Raw genomic sequence first — 12,523 nt, forward strand, 5'->3', positions numbered from 1 at the left:
TGGCCTGTCGTGCTTCAGACCCGCGACTTAAGGCTGCTGTCACCGTGCAGCGGCTCGAGGAAAGGGAAACAGTCATGGTGCGTCTTCTCCCCTACTCGCCGCAGGTACTGTTGAGCTGACCGACGTTGTACAATGCTCAGACGCTTAGTGACCGTACCGTCGGCGGTGCGGACCTTCTTGCCAGTTTCGCGGATTCCTGTCCTCGCTCATAATCGCTTCTTTGCCTCGAACAGGCGTCGGTTTGCTGTGTTCGATCTCCTTCTTCCTCTACTACACGCTATGGACCCTGCTCAGCGTGCGTCGGTTGCGGCGCTGTCTGGAAGGGGACGCCCTGCTGACCCTCCTTTGCTCACACGCCTCGCTTTCCTGTCCCTCTTACGTCCTCCCATGCTTTCCTGCGATTCGCAACGGCTCATCACAGCCCTTCCTCCCGCCCTCCTCTCCGCTCCTCATCCTCTTCCCGCTCTCTCGTGAATGGGCAATCCGCCTCCCCGCCCTCATCCTCCTCTTCGGCCTCTGCTTCGTCGGCATGGTCACCGGCTTCGTGTTGATCGAGACGGCGAGGAAGAAGGAGCGAGCGCGACGGCTGAAAATGGTGGCAGGACGGCATAGCGCGGGAGGAATGAGAAGGAAGGGCGATTGAGCGGGACATGGGTCGCATACGAGCGCAAGAGAAGTGAGCCGTCGCCGTCACAGCGCAGCATCAAGACGGACTAGTCGCAGCCGCCCGACTACATTCGCCGAAGCACCAGAACCGGAACCGGCTCGTCCCGTCGGGTTCGCCAACTGAGCGCTCGAAGGGGCGGAAGGATCATAGCAGGAGAAGCAGAGCATTGACGAGATCTAGCATGAAGCGTCAGGCGTCAGGTACAGCGGCGCCCAGACAGGCGAGTCGTTTGCGGAATTAGCGACGTGGACAATGCGGGAGGTTGCGAAATGCGAATGCGAGTTGCGAGTTGCGCGGTGCGTTGGCCTGTCGATAGCTCTACCCTGATCTCCAGCGAACATCTAGCTCTCCTCAATCCCCGCCAAAATGTCCTCCATCTTCTCGCGGTTCTCCATCTCCTCCAGCTCGCTGTTGATGATGTCGAGCGTCTCGCCTCCTTCCATCGCGTCCTCGAGCGACGAGAGCGTAAGCGGGATACGGTGATCCGTCAAGCGACCCTGTCAACCCGAAACTCTGCTCAGCCGAAGCAAAGCGAAGTGAGAAAGGACAATCGCACCTGAGGGAAGTTGTAAGTCCGGATCTTCTCGCTCCTGTCTGCGCCGCGGAACTGTGTACGGCGCATCGACCGCCGCGCTTCTTGGTCTGCCTGGATCTTGCGGTCGAGCAAGCGAGCGCGGAGGACTTGGAAAGCTTTTGTTCGGTTCTGCGTGAGGGAAACCGTGGTCAGTAACGGCGGGAAAGCGAGATTACAGATTGTAAGCAAGACGCACCTCGTGCTGCGAACGCGAGTCTTGCATCGAGACGGTTACGCCGGTCGGCAAGTGCGTGAGGCGGATAGCCGACTCTGTTTTGTTGACGTGCTGTTCGCGCGAGCAACGTCGTCAGCTCGGGACCGCAGACAGAATTATAGAGGTCGACGGCGGAACGAACCTGACCACCGGCACCGCGCGACCGCATCGTCTCGACCTTGACGTCCTTCATCTCGAAGAGGTCGTCCTCGATCTGCTGATTGCCCGACTCGGACGGCAGGACCTGGAAGGTCAAAAAAACTGTGAGCTGAGTGCATCCTGGCAGGGGTAGGGTCGGAACGTACGATGCAGGCGACCGTACTCGTGTGCACTCGTCCTTGACTCTCCGTCGCTGGAACACGCTGTACCCTATGCACACCCGCCTCTCGCCTCAAGTATCCGAACGCTCCATCTCCACTGACCTCGACCAGTGCTTCCTTGTACGCGTTCCCGAAACCCGCTCCTTCGAGCGACGTGTACTCGACCACGCTCGCTTTCCACCCTCGTCTCGTCGCTAACCGCTGATACATCTTGACCAACTCGGCCGCAAACAGTGCCGACTCGGACCCTCCTACGCCGGCTTTGAGCTCGACGAGTGCGGAGAGAGAGTTGGCTGCTGGTGGAGGGGCGATGACGGAGACTAGTGTTCGTCGGGCCTCGCGGAGGTGAGTTTCGGCATCGGGGATGTCGGCTTCTGCGAGGTCGCGGAGGTCGAGATCGGATTCGGAGGCGGAGAGTTGGAGGAGTTCGAGAAGGGTCTGTTTCGAGGAGACGTCGTTAGATACGTCGGAAGGTTACTGGCACGCTCGAAACCCAGTAGTGTGACGCAGCACAGCGATCGGAAGTAAAGCCAGAGTGATCGAACGCTCTAAGCGCCGTGACTCACTTCTTCTGCCGCCTCGACGTCTCTCAGCGCAGCCCTCAGCGTCTCCAACTGCTTACTCCGCTTCGCCGCCTCAATCGACCCCTCGTCCATCTTGTCTCCCTCCTCCAGAACCTTCCTCGCAGCCTGTATGATCTGTTCCTCGAACGGCGGAGGGGGAGGAGCGGCATACGAGCGGGATTGAGGGCGCTGGAGAGTGAAGGGGCGGACGGCGAGGTTGCAGGTGCAGCGAGGGAGGGTTTGGCCGGTTGCTCGAAGTATCGAGCGTGCTACTGGGGTCATCGCGGCGGTGTGAGGGCTAGTTGCGGGCTGTTAAGGGGAAAGTAGTCGGGAGGAGGAAGAACAGGATGAGGCGAGTTGGGAGCTGCGCAGAGTTGCCCGACCGGTCCGCAATAGTGCCTCGAGCAGTTCGCCAACCCAGGCAAGCCAAAGGAAAGCGGGGACAGCGCTGTGGTGCGCGCCAACCCTCTCCTCGACTGCTCGCCTGCTGCTCGTCTCGCTCCACCCGCTCAACTCGCCATGGCCAGCTCCGACTTTGACCCCGAAGCGCTCAAGAAGCTGCAGGCTCGCACCCAGCAGCTCAAGATCGGTGCGCTCGCGTTCTTTCAGCGTCTCGCGCCGTCCCCTCGTCGTCCCCATCCAGCGACGACCCGCAACACAGCGGCAACGGCGCCTGGATGGTTGGACTCGTGCAGTATCATGGCGCTAGCGTGTACTGATTCGCTTGCACAACTCGCGCGGCCCTCTTCGCAGGCGGCGCCAAGCAGCCCATGCGTCGCAAGGTCGCTCCCAAGCCGGTCGCCGCGCTCGATGACAAGAAGCTCCAGGCGCAGCTCAAGAAGCTCAACGTCCAGTCGGCTGGCAGTGCGTCCTGCTGCTACTTTCCGGTTCGCGAATGGCGGGTCGCGTGCAGGTTGCCCGAGAGGGCGGTCTAGCGGGGAGGACGACGAGGCTGACTGCGTTCTGCTTCGCTCTTTGCGCGTGTTCCCTGCATGGACAGCCGTTGAGGAGGTCAACATGTTCACGAACGGCACCGCTGTCCTCAACTTCCAGCGCCCGACCGGTCCGTCTCTTTCCTCCGCCTCCTCCGTTCTCCGCTGGCTGACCCAGGAGCGACTCGTTTACTTCGCCCACGCTCACAGTCCACGCCGCCGCCGGCTCGAACGTCTACGCGATCTACGGCCGCGGGATGCACAAGGACCTCGCCGAGCTCATGCCCAACGTCTTGAACCAGCTCGGCCCGGACACGATGGCGCAGCTCAAGCGCTTCGCGGAGCAGTACCAGGCGTCGCAGGCGGCGCAGGCGGGCGGCGCGGAGGGCGAGAACAAGGAGGCGGACGACGAGGAGGTGCCCGAGTTGGTCGAGGCGGCCGCTCCTGCAGAGGTGCGTCTGCGCGCTTGGCTCCTTTGCTTGTCCTCATGGCGGCCAGATCGCTCACTCGCTACTTCTTCTCGCAGCAGGAGGGCGTCAAGCTTGAGGATATTGTGCGTCTCCAGCCTGCCGTCTTGCTGATTGCAGACCCCCACTAACGCTCCGTCCTCGCGCTCTCAGAACTAAACGGATACAGTCTCTCTTCGTCTCCCTTTTGCCCTCTCGCATCCCACGCATCTACGCCTTTTCCCGGCCGACTCTCGTTCGGCACCATCTTCGCAGTTCTCCTTTTCTCTTCTCCCTCTCTCTCGCCGCGCAACCTCCCGGGCGCCGGTTTGGGTTGGACCTCTTCCTTCTCGTCGGACGTACGAATCCAAAAACTACAGAGTGTGCCTTCCTACGAATCGTTGGTGGTGCATCCTCCTGCAACCCTTCTGAACGGACCAGGCGGGGACAGAGAGAGACTTGCGAACTGCGTCCGACTGGCTGCTGTCTGTGTGCTAGCCGTCCCAACAACGCAAACAGCGCAGTCCAGCGCGTCCTCGAGCGAGTTGACCCACCCCCGCTCCCTGTCCTCCTCGCGGGTCGACCCTCGTCCTCCTTGTCCTCGCTCGCACCACGCCCAGCTCGCTACGATGGCCGACTCACCTCGCACCGGCACTCCTCCCGCTCGCATTCCCGGCGCAAAGGGCCCGCAGATGCAGATGCGGTGCGTGTGGTGTCCTCATCTCCACGCTCGTCGACCGCGCGCCGTTCTCCTCCTCACACCGCGTGCTGACTCTTGCGTGTGGCTGATCCGACTTGTGTGACCTGGATGGACGGAACAGACGACGCGCCGCTGCGCTCAACGGCAAGAAGGACGACGTGCCCCATTCGGCGCGGGCGGCAGGACACGGCGGGAGCTCGAGCACGATGATGAAGCTGTACACGGACGAGGCGCCCGGTCTCAAGGTGTACGTTTGGCTCCCTTTCTGCGGGCTCGTCTGGGCGGAGGAGGGGAGGCGAGGTTGGACGGCGAGGTTGGACGGCGAGGTTTGGACGTGGAGCGCGATGAGGAGGTGAGGGGCGGCGTGGAAGGCTACGAATGGGCTAGAGGGAGACAGACGTGGATTTTGAAGCGCTCAACGGACGCGCACGCTGACGGTTTCCGCTCACACGACTTGCCCTCCCATGCCTCCTCCTTGACGACGACCTCTCCGCCCTCGACACCTTCGCCGACTGCAACGATCTGGAAACAGCGACCCCGTCATCGTCCTATCCCTCGCAGTCGTCTTCATCTTCAGCGTCGTCAGCCTGCACCTCCTGAGCAAGCGTGAGTCCTTCTAATTCTGATCGTCTCCTTTCCGCTCGTACTGACGCTTCTGCTGCCTTGCAGTCGTCCGCTTCTTCACCAAGTGATCCCTCCGCACGTACTGTCTTGTCACCGCATCTTCCCTCTCCCGCCGCCGCATCCACACGATACCACCCTTTCTCGCGCCTCAAAGGACGGAAACGACGAGCCAGGAACACGGGGAACCGCAGTCGGAACGAGGCGCACGAGGTGCATGCAGGAGTCTGAATTGTGGTCGTCGTCGCAGGTTGTCTCTGGCGCTTCAAGCGCTCGCTGTCTTGTAACATCAGCCATTTTGCAGTCGAGGGTCCGGGAGGAGAATAACGGCTGCCTCGTCTCGCGAGCGGACCCGGCTCCGCTTCAACGGTGTTGCAAAATCGTTACAAGACTGCATCATTGACGGTCACAGCTTCTGAAAAGGTTGCGGATTTCGCATCGACAGAGCCGTCTTGGCTTCAACGACGTCGTCGTCGACCTCTTCCCTCTCGCTTGCTCACGGGAGGTCGTGCTTGACTGTGCTAGTCCCTGCAGTGTCTGCGAGTACCCGGGTGAACGGCAGAATGGGCCCGCTCGACTACCATTTCCACACTCCGCCGCCATCCTCGACACACGGCACCTCTGGCTCGACCCCTCGCTCGATGACGCCTGTGCCCTTGCTGGACTCGCCCTCCTTCGACCCACACCTCCCGCCCGCCAACCCCTACGCAGCAGGCTCCTCGTCATCGGTCGTCCCATCTCAACCCGCTCCGCCGCCTCAACAGCCCACACGAACAGCTTCCGGCCGAGCAAAGGGCCCACCGTTGAGGAGCCAGACGATGGACGATTCGTTCTATGGCGGTCCTGGCGAACCGAGTGCCGTGACGAGGGGGTTGGTCCCGCCGCAACACGCTCAGGGTCAGTGGGGTGCTATCGGACAAGGTGAGTCACGGTCGAGGGCCGCTTTGCATGGCAAGACAGAGTGCTACACGCTCTGTCAAGCCTGTTGCGCCGGGGGACCTTGGTAACTGACGGAATTCCTCCTCCTCACACCTCTCGCTCTCGAACCCTCCGACACGCCCTCATCAACAGGGTACGCCTCTTCTCCGCCCAAAAACTCTGGCTTCTACAACCAGGGCAACCACTCTTCCCCCTCTCTCGCCGTCGTCCCCGGCTCGCCCAGCTCCGTCCCGCCTTTACCCTCCCTCCCGGCCTCGAGCGTGAACGGCTCGACCTTCTCCCCCTTCGATGTTCCGGACCTCCCTCGACTACCCGCTATCGATGACCTCAACCTTGGGATCGAGAACATGCGGTTCGAGCAGCGAGGGGCGGGGTCAAGAGGGAGCAGCGACCTGGCGCCTGGTGGGTCAGCGTCGGCGGGAAGGCGGTACAGCCCGAACGACATTGGGTCCATTGGACACGGACCGGACGGAGCGATGGAGATTCGGGGACGAGGAGATGGAACGGCGAGCGTCTATTCGGTCGATAGCGGGCCTGGGCATTCGTTTGGCGGAGGCGGGGCAGGAGCTGGTGGATGGCCTGCAGGCGGTGTGCATGCCAGGACGACGTCGGCGTCGTCGAGTCGGTACGGCGGCGCTTTCGACGCCCCGCTGTACGGCAAGCGAGACTCGCTCGGCGGAGTCGAAGGTTACGCGGACGTCGACGCGGGTCGACCACCGAGCAGCGGCAGCTACCTCCCCTACGACGACGCATACGGCGGCCAAGCACCGACGTCCAACATCCCTCAACCGCCTCACGCCGTCCCCGCGATGCAGAACTCGCCCTACCCGGGTACAGGCGGCGACTACTTCGGTGGCTCTGGTGTCCCTCCTTCCCCTGTTCCTTCTCAACACGCATCCTCAGCTTTCTTCCCTCCTTCGCACATGGGTGGCTACCCGGCTGGTCCGGCAAACCACCTTGGCTTCCCCTCTCAGCCTGGCCCGTCTTACCAACAAGGTCCGCCGTTCCAGCCTCAGCCAGGATACGGCGGCACATGGGGACCCGACTACCAGGCGATGGCGGCCGCGCAAAACCCGTACTACGCCGCCGCGACCGGCCAACTCGGACTCGACCCGTCCAAAGCGCCTGGTCTCGCACCTGGTCCTCCGGCAGGCCCGTATGGCGGAAATCTCCATCGCGGCGTCTCGAGCGTCTCGTCACTCGGTGTACCACCGCAGGGCTCGACGAACTCGCTCGCGCGGTCGCAGTCGTCGCTTCAGATTCCTGGCGGAACGATGCGGCGGAACCCGACTTCAGCCTCGACCGGTACAGCGGGCTCGTCGAGCTCATCCGGTCCGCCGATCACGAAGGCATCTGTCGACGAGTATCGCCAGCGGATCAAGGCGGATCCGGACCCCGAGGCGCAGTTCAACTTTGCCAAGTACCTCATCGAGGCGGCCAAGCGGCTCAATTCGGGCGCCAACGCCGACGACAAGGCGGCAAAGAAGTACCGCGATGCGCTCGTCGCCGAATCGCTCAAGCTCATCAAGCGGCTCGCGACGCAGGGGAGCGGGCTCGGCAAGCCCGCCTATGCGGACGCGCAGTTCTTCCTTGCGAACTGCCTTGGGAATGGCTCGCTCGGCTTGCAGATTGACCACGAGAAGGCGTACAACCTCTACGTCCAGGCGTCCAAGCAGAACCACTCGGCCGCGACCTACCGAACGGCCGTCTGCAACGAGCTCGGCGCCGGCACGCGGAAGGACTACGCTCGCGCAGTACTGTTCTACCGCAAGGCGTCGGCGTTGGGCGACACGGCGGGCATGTACAAGCTCGGGATGATCCTCCTGCACGGCTTGCTCGGGCAGCAACGGAACCCGAAGGAGGGCCTCGCGTGGCTCAAGCGTGCAGCGTCGCAGGCGGACGAGGAGACGCCGCACGCCTTGCACGAGCTCGGCACGTTATACGAGAAGCCTCCGCCTTTGCTCTCGGCCGCGACACTCGGCGGCAAAGCTGCTGCCGCTCAGCTCCAGCAACAACAAGCTAGCGGGCAAGGCGTCCCGACTCTCGTCCCTTACGACCCAGCACAAGCGCGCGAACTCTTCACTCAGGCCGCGCAACTCGGCTACCCGCTCTCGCAGTTCAAGCTCGGGTCGTGCTACGAGTTCGGCAACCTAACCTGCCCCGTCGACCCTCGGCGGTCGATTGCGTGGTACACCCGCGCAGCGGAGCGAGGGAACCCGGATGCGGAGCTCGCGCTGAGCGGATGGTACTTGACCGGCAGCGAGGGCGTCCTCAAGCAGAGCGACAGCGAGGCGTACCTCTGGGCGCGGCGGGCGGCGAACAAGGGCCTGCCGAAGGCTGAGTACGCCGTTGGCTATTACTCGGAGGTCGGTATCGGCGTCAAGGCGGATCTCGAGGAGGCGAAGCGGTGGTACATGCGTGCGGCTGGTGAGTTGGACCTGCTTTCTCGCTTGCGAAGCGATGCCACGCGTTTGCATCGTGTTCATTTGCTGATGGCGTCTGCGCGTCCACAGCTCAAGGCAACAAGCGCGCGATGCAACGCCTTACCGAGCTGAAGAAGCTCGGAGCCGACAAGCGAGGTGCGGCTGGCGGCAAGAAGCGCCCGACTCGCAAGGACGCCGAGACGGAGTGCGTCGTAATGTAAGGACGCGACGGCCTCCTTCGCCACTCGACGCCCTCGCTCCACCTCAATCGCCGCCTCCCGCCCCACGACGCCTCCCTCTCACCCACTCCTCCTGCCCATAGACCTATTCTCCGCGCCTTTTTCACGACGCATACACGACGCCTAATATCCCTCTTCTCCTTTCGGTACCCATGCCTCGTCGAGCAGTCGCCTCTTTCGCAGGCTCATGCCGTCGAGGCCGCATTTCTCCCCTTCGTTCTTCCCCTCCGATTCTCCTATCTTGTACCGCTCTGGCTTTGTTTGATCTGCAACATGCAACTGTAGGACGACATACTGGCTTCCGCGGAGGAACACGACTTGTCCTCGTCGCTCCTCTTCCTCCTCGCTTTCCCTCCTTCGTCTCGCTCACTTTCGCTTCCGCTGCGCCTCGCTTGCGGCTTGAGCTCTGCTTCGCTCGTCGCGTCACTGCCAGACTCCTTTCCAGCGACAGGGCGACACCGAGAGCCCGCGCACGCCTCCCTCAACTTCGGACCTCCTGAACGCCCCTCGGACTCGCCCTCCTCCCGTCCTCTCGCCTCAAAGTGCCTGCTGGACCGGCACAACACGACACAGACACCTCGACACACGCCCGAGCGCACCGAACCATGAACTTCTTCCGTCCGTCTGGGTCAAAGACCAAGGCGCCGCCCGACCTCGTGCGGAGCCTGCGCGAGGCGATCTACAAGCTCGATAGTCCGCAGGTCGGCCCAGAGCAGAAGAGAAAGGTGCGCTCGTGCGCTTGGCCATTGGCTTCCTCTCGCTCTGAGGGAGGATGGGCGTGACAGCTCGGTGGAACGTCGTCAGGTGGGGGAAAGTGCGGTATGGAGATGAGCAGGGCGTGAGAAGGGACAGGAGACGTTGAGCAGCGGTTGAACGGTCTCGCACGGCGGACGGCAGGCTGACCAGTCGCTCTCTTGATCTCACAGGCGAACGAGGACATCTCCAAGTACCTTTTCCAGATGAAGGTCCTTCTGTACGGTGACGGCGGTCAGTCTGAGCCTGTCTGTGCGATCAAGAACGACTACTGAACCTATCCAATCGCAGAGACCGAGCCTCAACCCGAAATTATCGCCCAACTCGCTCAGGAAGTCTACGCGAATGACCTCCTCCAGCTTCTCGTGCACAACATCTGGCGTTTCGAGTTTGAGGTGAGTCCTTCCTACGCCTGTGACTGCTAGAAGGCCGACGACTGACGACGAGCGATAGGCACGGAAAGACGTATCGCAAATCTTCAATAACCTCCTTCGACGACAGATCGGCACGCGGTGGCCGACGGTGGAACACCTGAGCGCGAAGGAGGAGACGATTTTTGCAGCGCTGAAAGGGCGCGTACTGGCTCATCGACTGTCCTGAACCGCTGGCTAACCTTCGCCGTGCAGATACGAGAACGCCGATGTCGCGCTCAACACGGGCATGATTCTGCGGGCGATGCTGCGACATGAGCCTCTCGCACGGATATTGTTGTACTCGGACAAGTGCGTTGGGGCGGCTGTGCGACACGATGTGAGCAAGACTGACCGCTTCCGGTGCGCAGGTTCTACAACTTTATCGACTACATCGAGCAGACAACGTTCGGTATCGCTTGCGATGCTCAGGCAAACTTCCGGGTGCATATCCAAGGTCAAGACAAAGGCGAACTTTCCGCTGACGACGCCTCCGCCGCACAGGAAACGCTCACTCGGCACAAACCGATGGTCGCTGAATACCTTGACGAGAACTACGACCAGGTGCGTTCCGTCCCGAACTGCGTCCCGTCATCTGCTCACCGTCGTGCCGCTTGCAGTTCTTCTCGCACTACTCGCTCCTCGTCCAGTCCTCGAATTACGTCACGAAGCGTCAGTCGCTCAAGCTCCTCGGCGAGATCCTGCTCGACCGGACAAACTTCAAGGTCATGACGCGCTACATCGCCAACGAGGAGAACCTCAAGGTCATGATGAACCTCCTCAAGGACCGGAGCAAGAACATTCAGTTTGAGGCGTTTCACGTCTTCAAGGTGCGCGTGCCGCGCTCGACTTGCGACTCTTTCCTTTCACTGTGGAAGCGTTGCTGAGTTATTGACCCGACGGTGCGCAGATCTTCGTCGCCAACCCGAAGAAGCCGCCTCAGATTGAAGCCATCCTACGGCGGAACAAGGACAAGCTGATCGCGTTCCTCCGCAACTTCCACAACGACCGCGACGACGAGCAGTTCAATGTGCGCTCGCTTTCTCTCCCTCTCTGCCAGATTGTCGCTGACTCTAACTGGACAAACGCAGGACGAGAAGAGCTTCCTCCTCCAGCAAATCGAGGCTCTCTGACCACTCATTACTCGATCCCTTCCACCACGCTTCACTGTATATCCCGTCGTTCGTCGTTCATTCCACCACACCACGCCTCGCCTCGCAACTATTCCCACATTCCCTTCCGCTCGCCTCTCGATACCCTCCTCCCCCTCGCTTTCCCCCCTAGCTTGTTCCACTTCGCATAGCGTTCCGTCTGAGGTCCTTGTTGCAAGCACACGTCGTTCCACCCGCTTTCGCATCCGTGTGTGCGAATGAGAGGAGGAATTGCGCCGACCATTACGAGAAATCGTTCTCTCGGAGTCTAGAGGACAAGGTGCCGAGGGGACAAACGTTGCACAGAATGTGTGTATGCGAGTACCAAGAGAGGAAAGGAGCAGAACCAGCTGACGGTAAGACGGAAGATGAGGGTGGAGACGGGTGCGTTGCGCTGTTCCCGCTTACGGGCCTGTCGGCGTCAAGCGTTAGCGCCGTTCATCGAAGTGGGAAGAGAGCGGGTACATACAGAACGTAAGGGTGTAGTTGGCCTTCTTCGCCTTCGGGCAAGTCCAGAGCGCCGACCCGCTCGATTCGTCGTCTGCACCTCGCTTGAAACCGTCAATCCCCGTCCTCACAAGAAAAGGAAAGGAGCACGACGCACAAGCATACGCATAAGCATCAGGACAGTTACTCTTGAACACCTCGTAGTACTGGACGTTCTCCTTGGGACACGTGGCGGGCGTGTCGAATGCCCCGGAGCAGCAGTTGGCCGAGTTTGAGGGGACGGGAGTGAGAGCGCGCGATTGGCATGAGGTGAGGCAGCCGAGGACGGTGGAGTGGGTCGAGTCGTAGACCGAGACTGCACCACCTCCTCATCAGCTCCTTCGTCAAGAAGCGGAGAAAAGGAGGAGGTATGAACGCACGCTCAGTGGGGCAAACCTCGTTAATGTCCTTCATACAACTCGGCTGAGCGCAACCGGCGTCGTTCGCGATACTCATAGGAACGTTCGTCCCATCCACAGCCGAGACGTCGTACCAGTCTTGGTCGGGCGAGGCGAGGTTCCATTCGCCGAGGGTGGCGGGTGGGACGCCGGTGCCGCCGACGCTGCGAGCGGAGGGTTAGGAGTGTTAGGAGGAGGGAGGGAAGGGAGGAGGAAGGGAGGACGGACCGCGCGCATTCAAGGCCGCCGTTGCAGCCGCCCGTGACGCAGCTGTTGCACTTAGTCCATCAATACGACGCTCTCTTCGGCGAGGGGTAGACGCACGTCGAAGGAAGAGTCGAGCCATCGAACTTGCAGCCCGTGCGAGCCCCTGCTCATCCGGTACCTCGTCAGCTCGTGCGCCATCGAGCTCGAGAAGCGGGAAAAGTGAGAACGTACAGATCCTGCCATTCCAATCCTCCGCTACCCACCCCCAAACCGTCAGCTTACCTATAAAGCGAGAAAGAGAGTGGGAGGGAAGGACAAAAACGCACCGACTTTGAAAGCGACTTTCGTACCCTTCTTCGCTTCCCAGCCTGTCGCATGGGAGGGAGCCGTACCGGCGGAGGTGAAGAGGGCCTGTTCCGTCGCCCTTCTTCGCGTCAGCTCGGGAGAAGAAGGGAGGAGGAGCAGGGAAGAAGAGGGGGG

At 61.6% G+C, this 12,523-nt stretch overlaps 7 protein-coding genes across 7 annotated transcripts in view; 5 read left to right on the forward strand and 2 right to left on the reverse strand.

The window, feature by feature from the left end:
• Positions 1 to 74: 74 nt before the first annotated feature.
• RHTO_01400 (protein of Dolichol phosphate-mannose biosynthesis regulatory family) lies at positions 75 to 643 on the forward strand (the record flags this gene model as incomplete). Its single annotated transcript, XM_016415082.1, has 4 exons — positions 75 to 77; positions 141 to 165; positions 234 to 295; positions 422 to 643. The coding sequence occupies 4 exons, from the start codon at positions 75 to 77 to the stop codon at positions 641 to 643; spliced, it is 312 nt and encodes a 103-aa protein (XP_016272872.1).
• A 365-nt stretch (positions 644 to 1,008) lies between these two features.
• On the reverse strand, positions 1,009 to 2,620 carry RHTO_01401 (peptide chain release factor 1; the record flags this gene model as incomplete). Its single annotated transcript, XM_016415083.1, has 6 exons — positions 1,009 to 1,164; positions 1,224 to 1,370; positions 1,438 to 1,527; positions 1,598 to 1,699; positions 1,761 to 2,213; positions 2,342 to 2,620. 6 exons carry the CDS (start codon positions 2,618 to 2,620, stop codon positions 1,009 to 1,011), a joined length of 1,227 nt encoding a protein of 408 aa, XP_016272873.1.
• A 237-nt stretch (positions 2,621 to 2,857) lies between these two features.
• On the forward strand, positions 2,858 to 3,896 carry RHTO_01402 (nascent polypeptide-associated complex subunit beta; the record flags this gene model as incomplete). Its single annotated transcript, XM_016415084.1, has 6 exons — positions 2,858 to 2,927; positions 3,092 to 3,202; positions 3,339 to 3,401; positions 3,481 to 3,722; positions 3,800 to 3,823; positions 3,891 to 3,896. The coding sequence occupies 6 exons, from the start codon at positions 2,858 to 2,860 to the stop codon at positions 3,894 to 3,896; spliced, it is 516 nt and encodes a 171-aa protein (XP_016272874.1).
• A 449-nt stretch (positions 3,897 to 4,345) lies between these two features.
• On the forward strand, positions 4,346 to 5,108 carry RHTO_01403 (beta subunit of the sec61p er translocation complex (sec61p-sss1p-sbh1p); the record flags this gene model as incomplete). The annotated part of the gene is made up of 4 exons (XM_016415085.1): positions 4,346 to 4,419; positions 4,538 to 4,663; positions 4,949 to 5,022; positions 5,086 to 5,108. The coding sequence occupies 4 exons, from the start codon at positions 4,346 to 4,348 to the stop codon at positions 5,106 to 5,108; spliced, it is 297 nt and encodes a 98-aa protein (XP_016272875.1).
• Positions 5,109 to 5,600: 492 nt separating this feature from the next.
• RHTO_01404 (chitin synthase activator) lies at positions 5,601 to 8,620 on the forward strand (the record flags this gene model as incomplete). The annotated part of the gene is made up of 3 exons (XM_016415086.1): positions 5,601 to 5,958; positions 6,109 to 8,403; positions 8,490 to 8,620. The coding sequence occupies 3 exons, from the start codon at positions 5,601 to 5,603 to the stop codon at positions 8,618 to 8,620; spliced, it is 2,784 nt and encodes a 927-aa protein (XP_016272876.1).
• Positions 8,621 to 9,243: 623 nt separating this feature from the next.
• On the forward strand, positions 9,244 to 10,934 carry RHTO_01405 (calcium binding protein 39; the record flags this gene model as incomplete). Its single annotated transcript, XM_016415087.1, has 10 exons — positions 9,244 to 9,363; positions 9,565 to 9,625; positions 9,683 to 9,786; positions 9,845 to 9,963; positions 10,018 to 10,113; positions 10,173 to 10,245; positions 10,306 to 10,365; positions 10,422 to 10,631; positions 10,712 to 10,831; positions 10,893 to 10,934. 10 exons carry the CDS (start codon positions 9,244 to 9,246, stop codon positions 10,932 to 10,934), a joined length of 1,005 nt encoding a protein of 334 aa, XP_016272877.1.
• A 446-nt stretch (positions 10,935 to 11,380) lies between these two features.
• Positions 11,381 to 12,523, reverse strand: part of RHTO_01406 (Thaumatin, pathogenesis-related protein) — a gene marked incomplete at both ends in the record, with an annotated part of 1,337 nt that continues 194 nt past the window's right edge. Inside the window, 7 exons of the mRNA XM_016415088.1 lie at positions 11,381 to 11,493; positions 11,557 to 11,754; positions 11,819 to 12,000; positions 12,065 to 12,106; positions 12,161 to 12,206; positions 12,275 to 12,298; positions 12,370 to 12,454. Of these exons, the coding sequence (XP_016272878.1) occupies positions 11,381 to 11,493; positions 11,557 to 11,754; positions 11,819 to 12,000; positions 12,065 to 12,106; positions 12,161 to 12,206; positions 12,275 to 12,298; positions 12,370 to 12,454 (690 nt within the window). The remainder of the gene's footprint in view (positions 11,494 to 11,556; positions 11,755 to 11,818; positions 12,001 to 12,064; positions 12,107 to 12,160; positions 12,207 to 12,274; positions 12,299 to 12,369; positions 12,455 to 12,523) is intronic.

This window comes from Rhodotorula toruloides, assembly GCF_000320785.1.
Source record: "Rhodotorula toruloides NP11 unplaced genomic scaffold Scaffold13, whole genome shotgun sequence".
In the NCBI taxonomy this organism is placed as follows: Eukaryota; Fungi; Basidiomycota; class Microbotryomycetes; order Sporidiobolales; family Sporidiobolaceae; genus Rhodotorula; species Rhodotorula toruloides.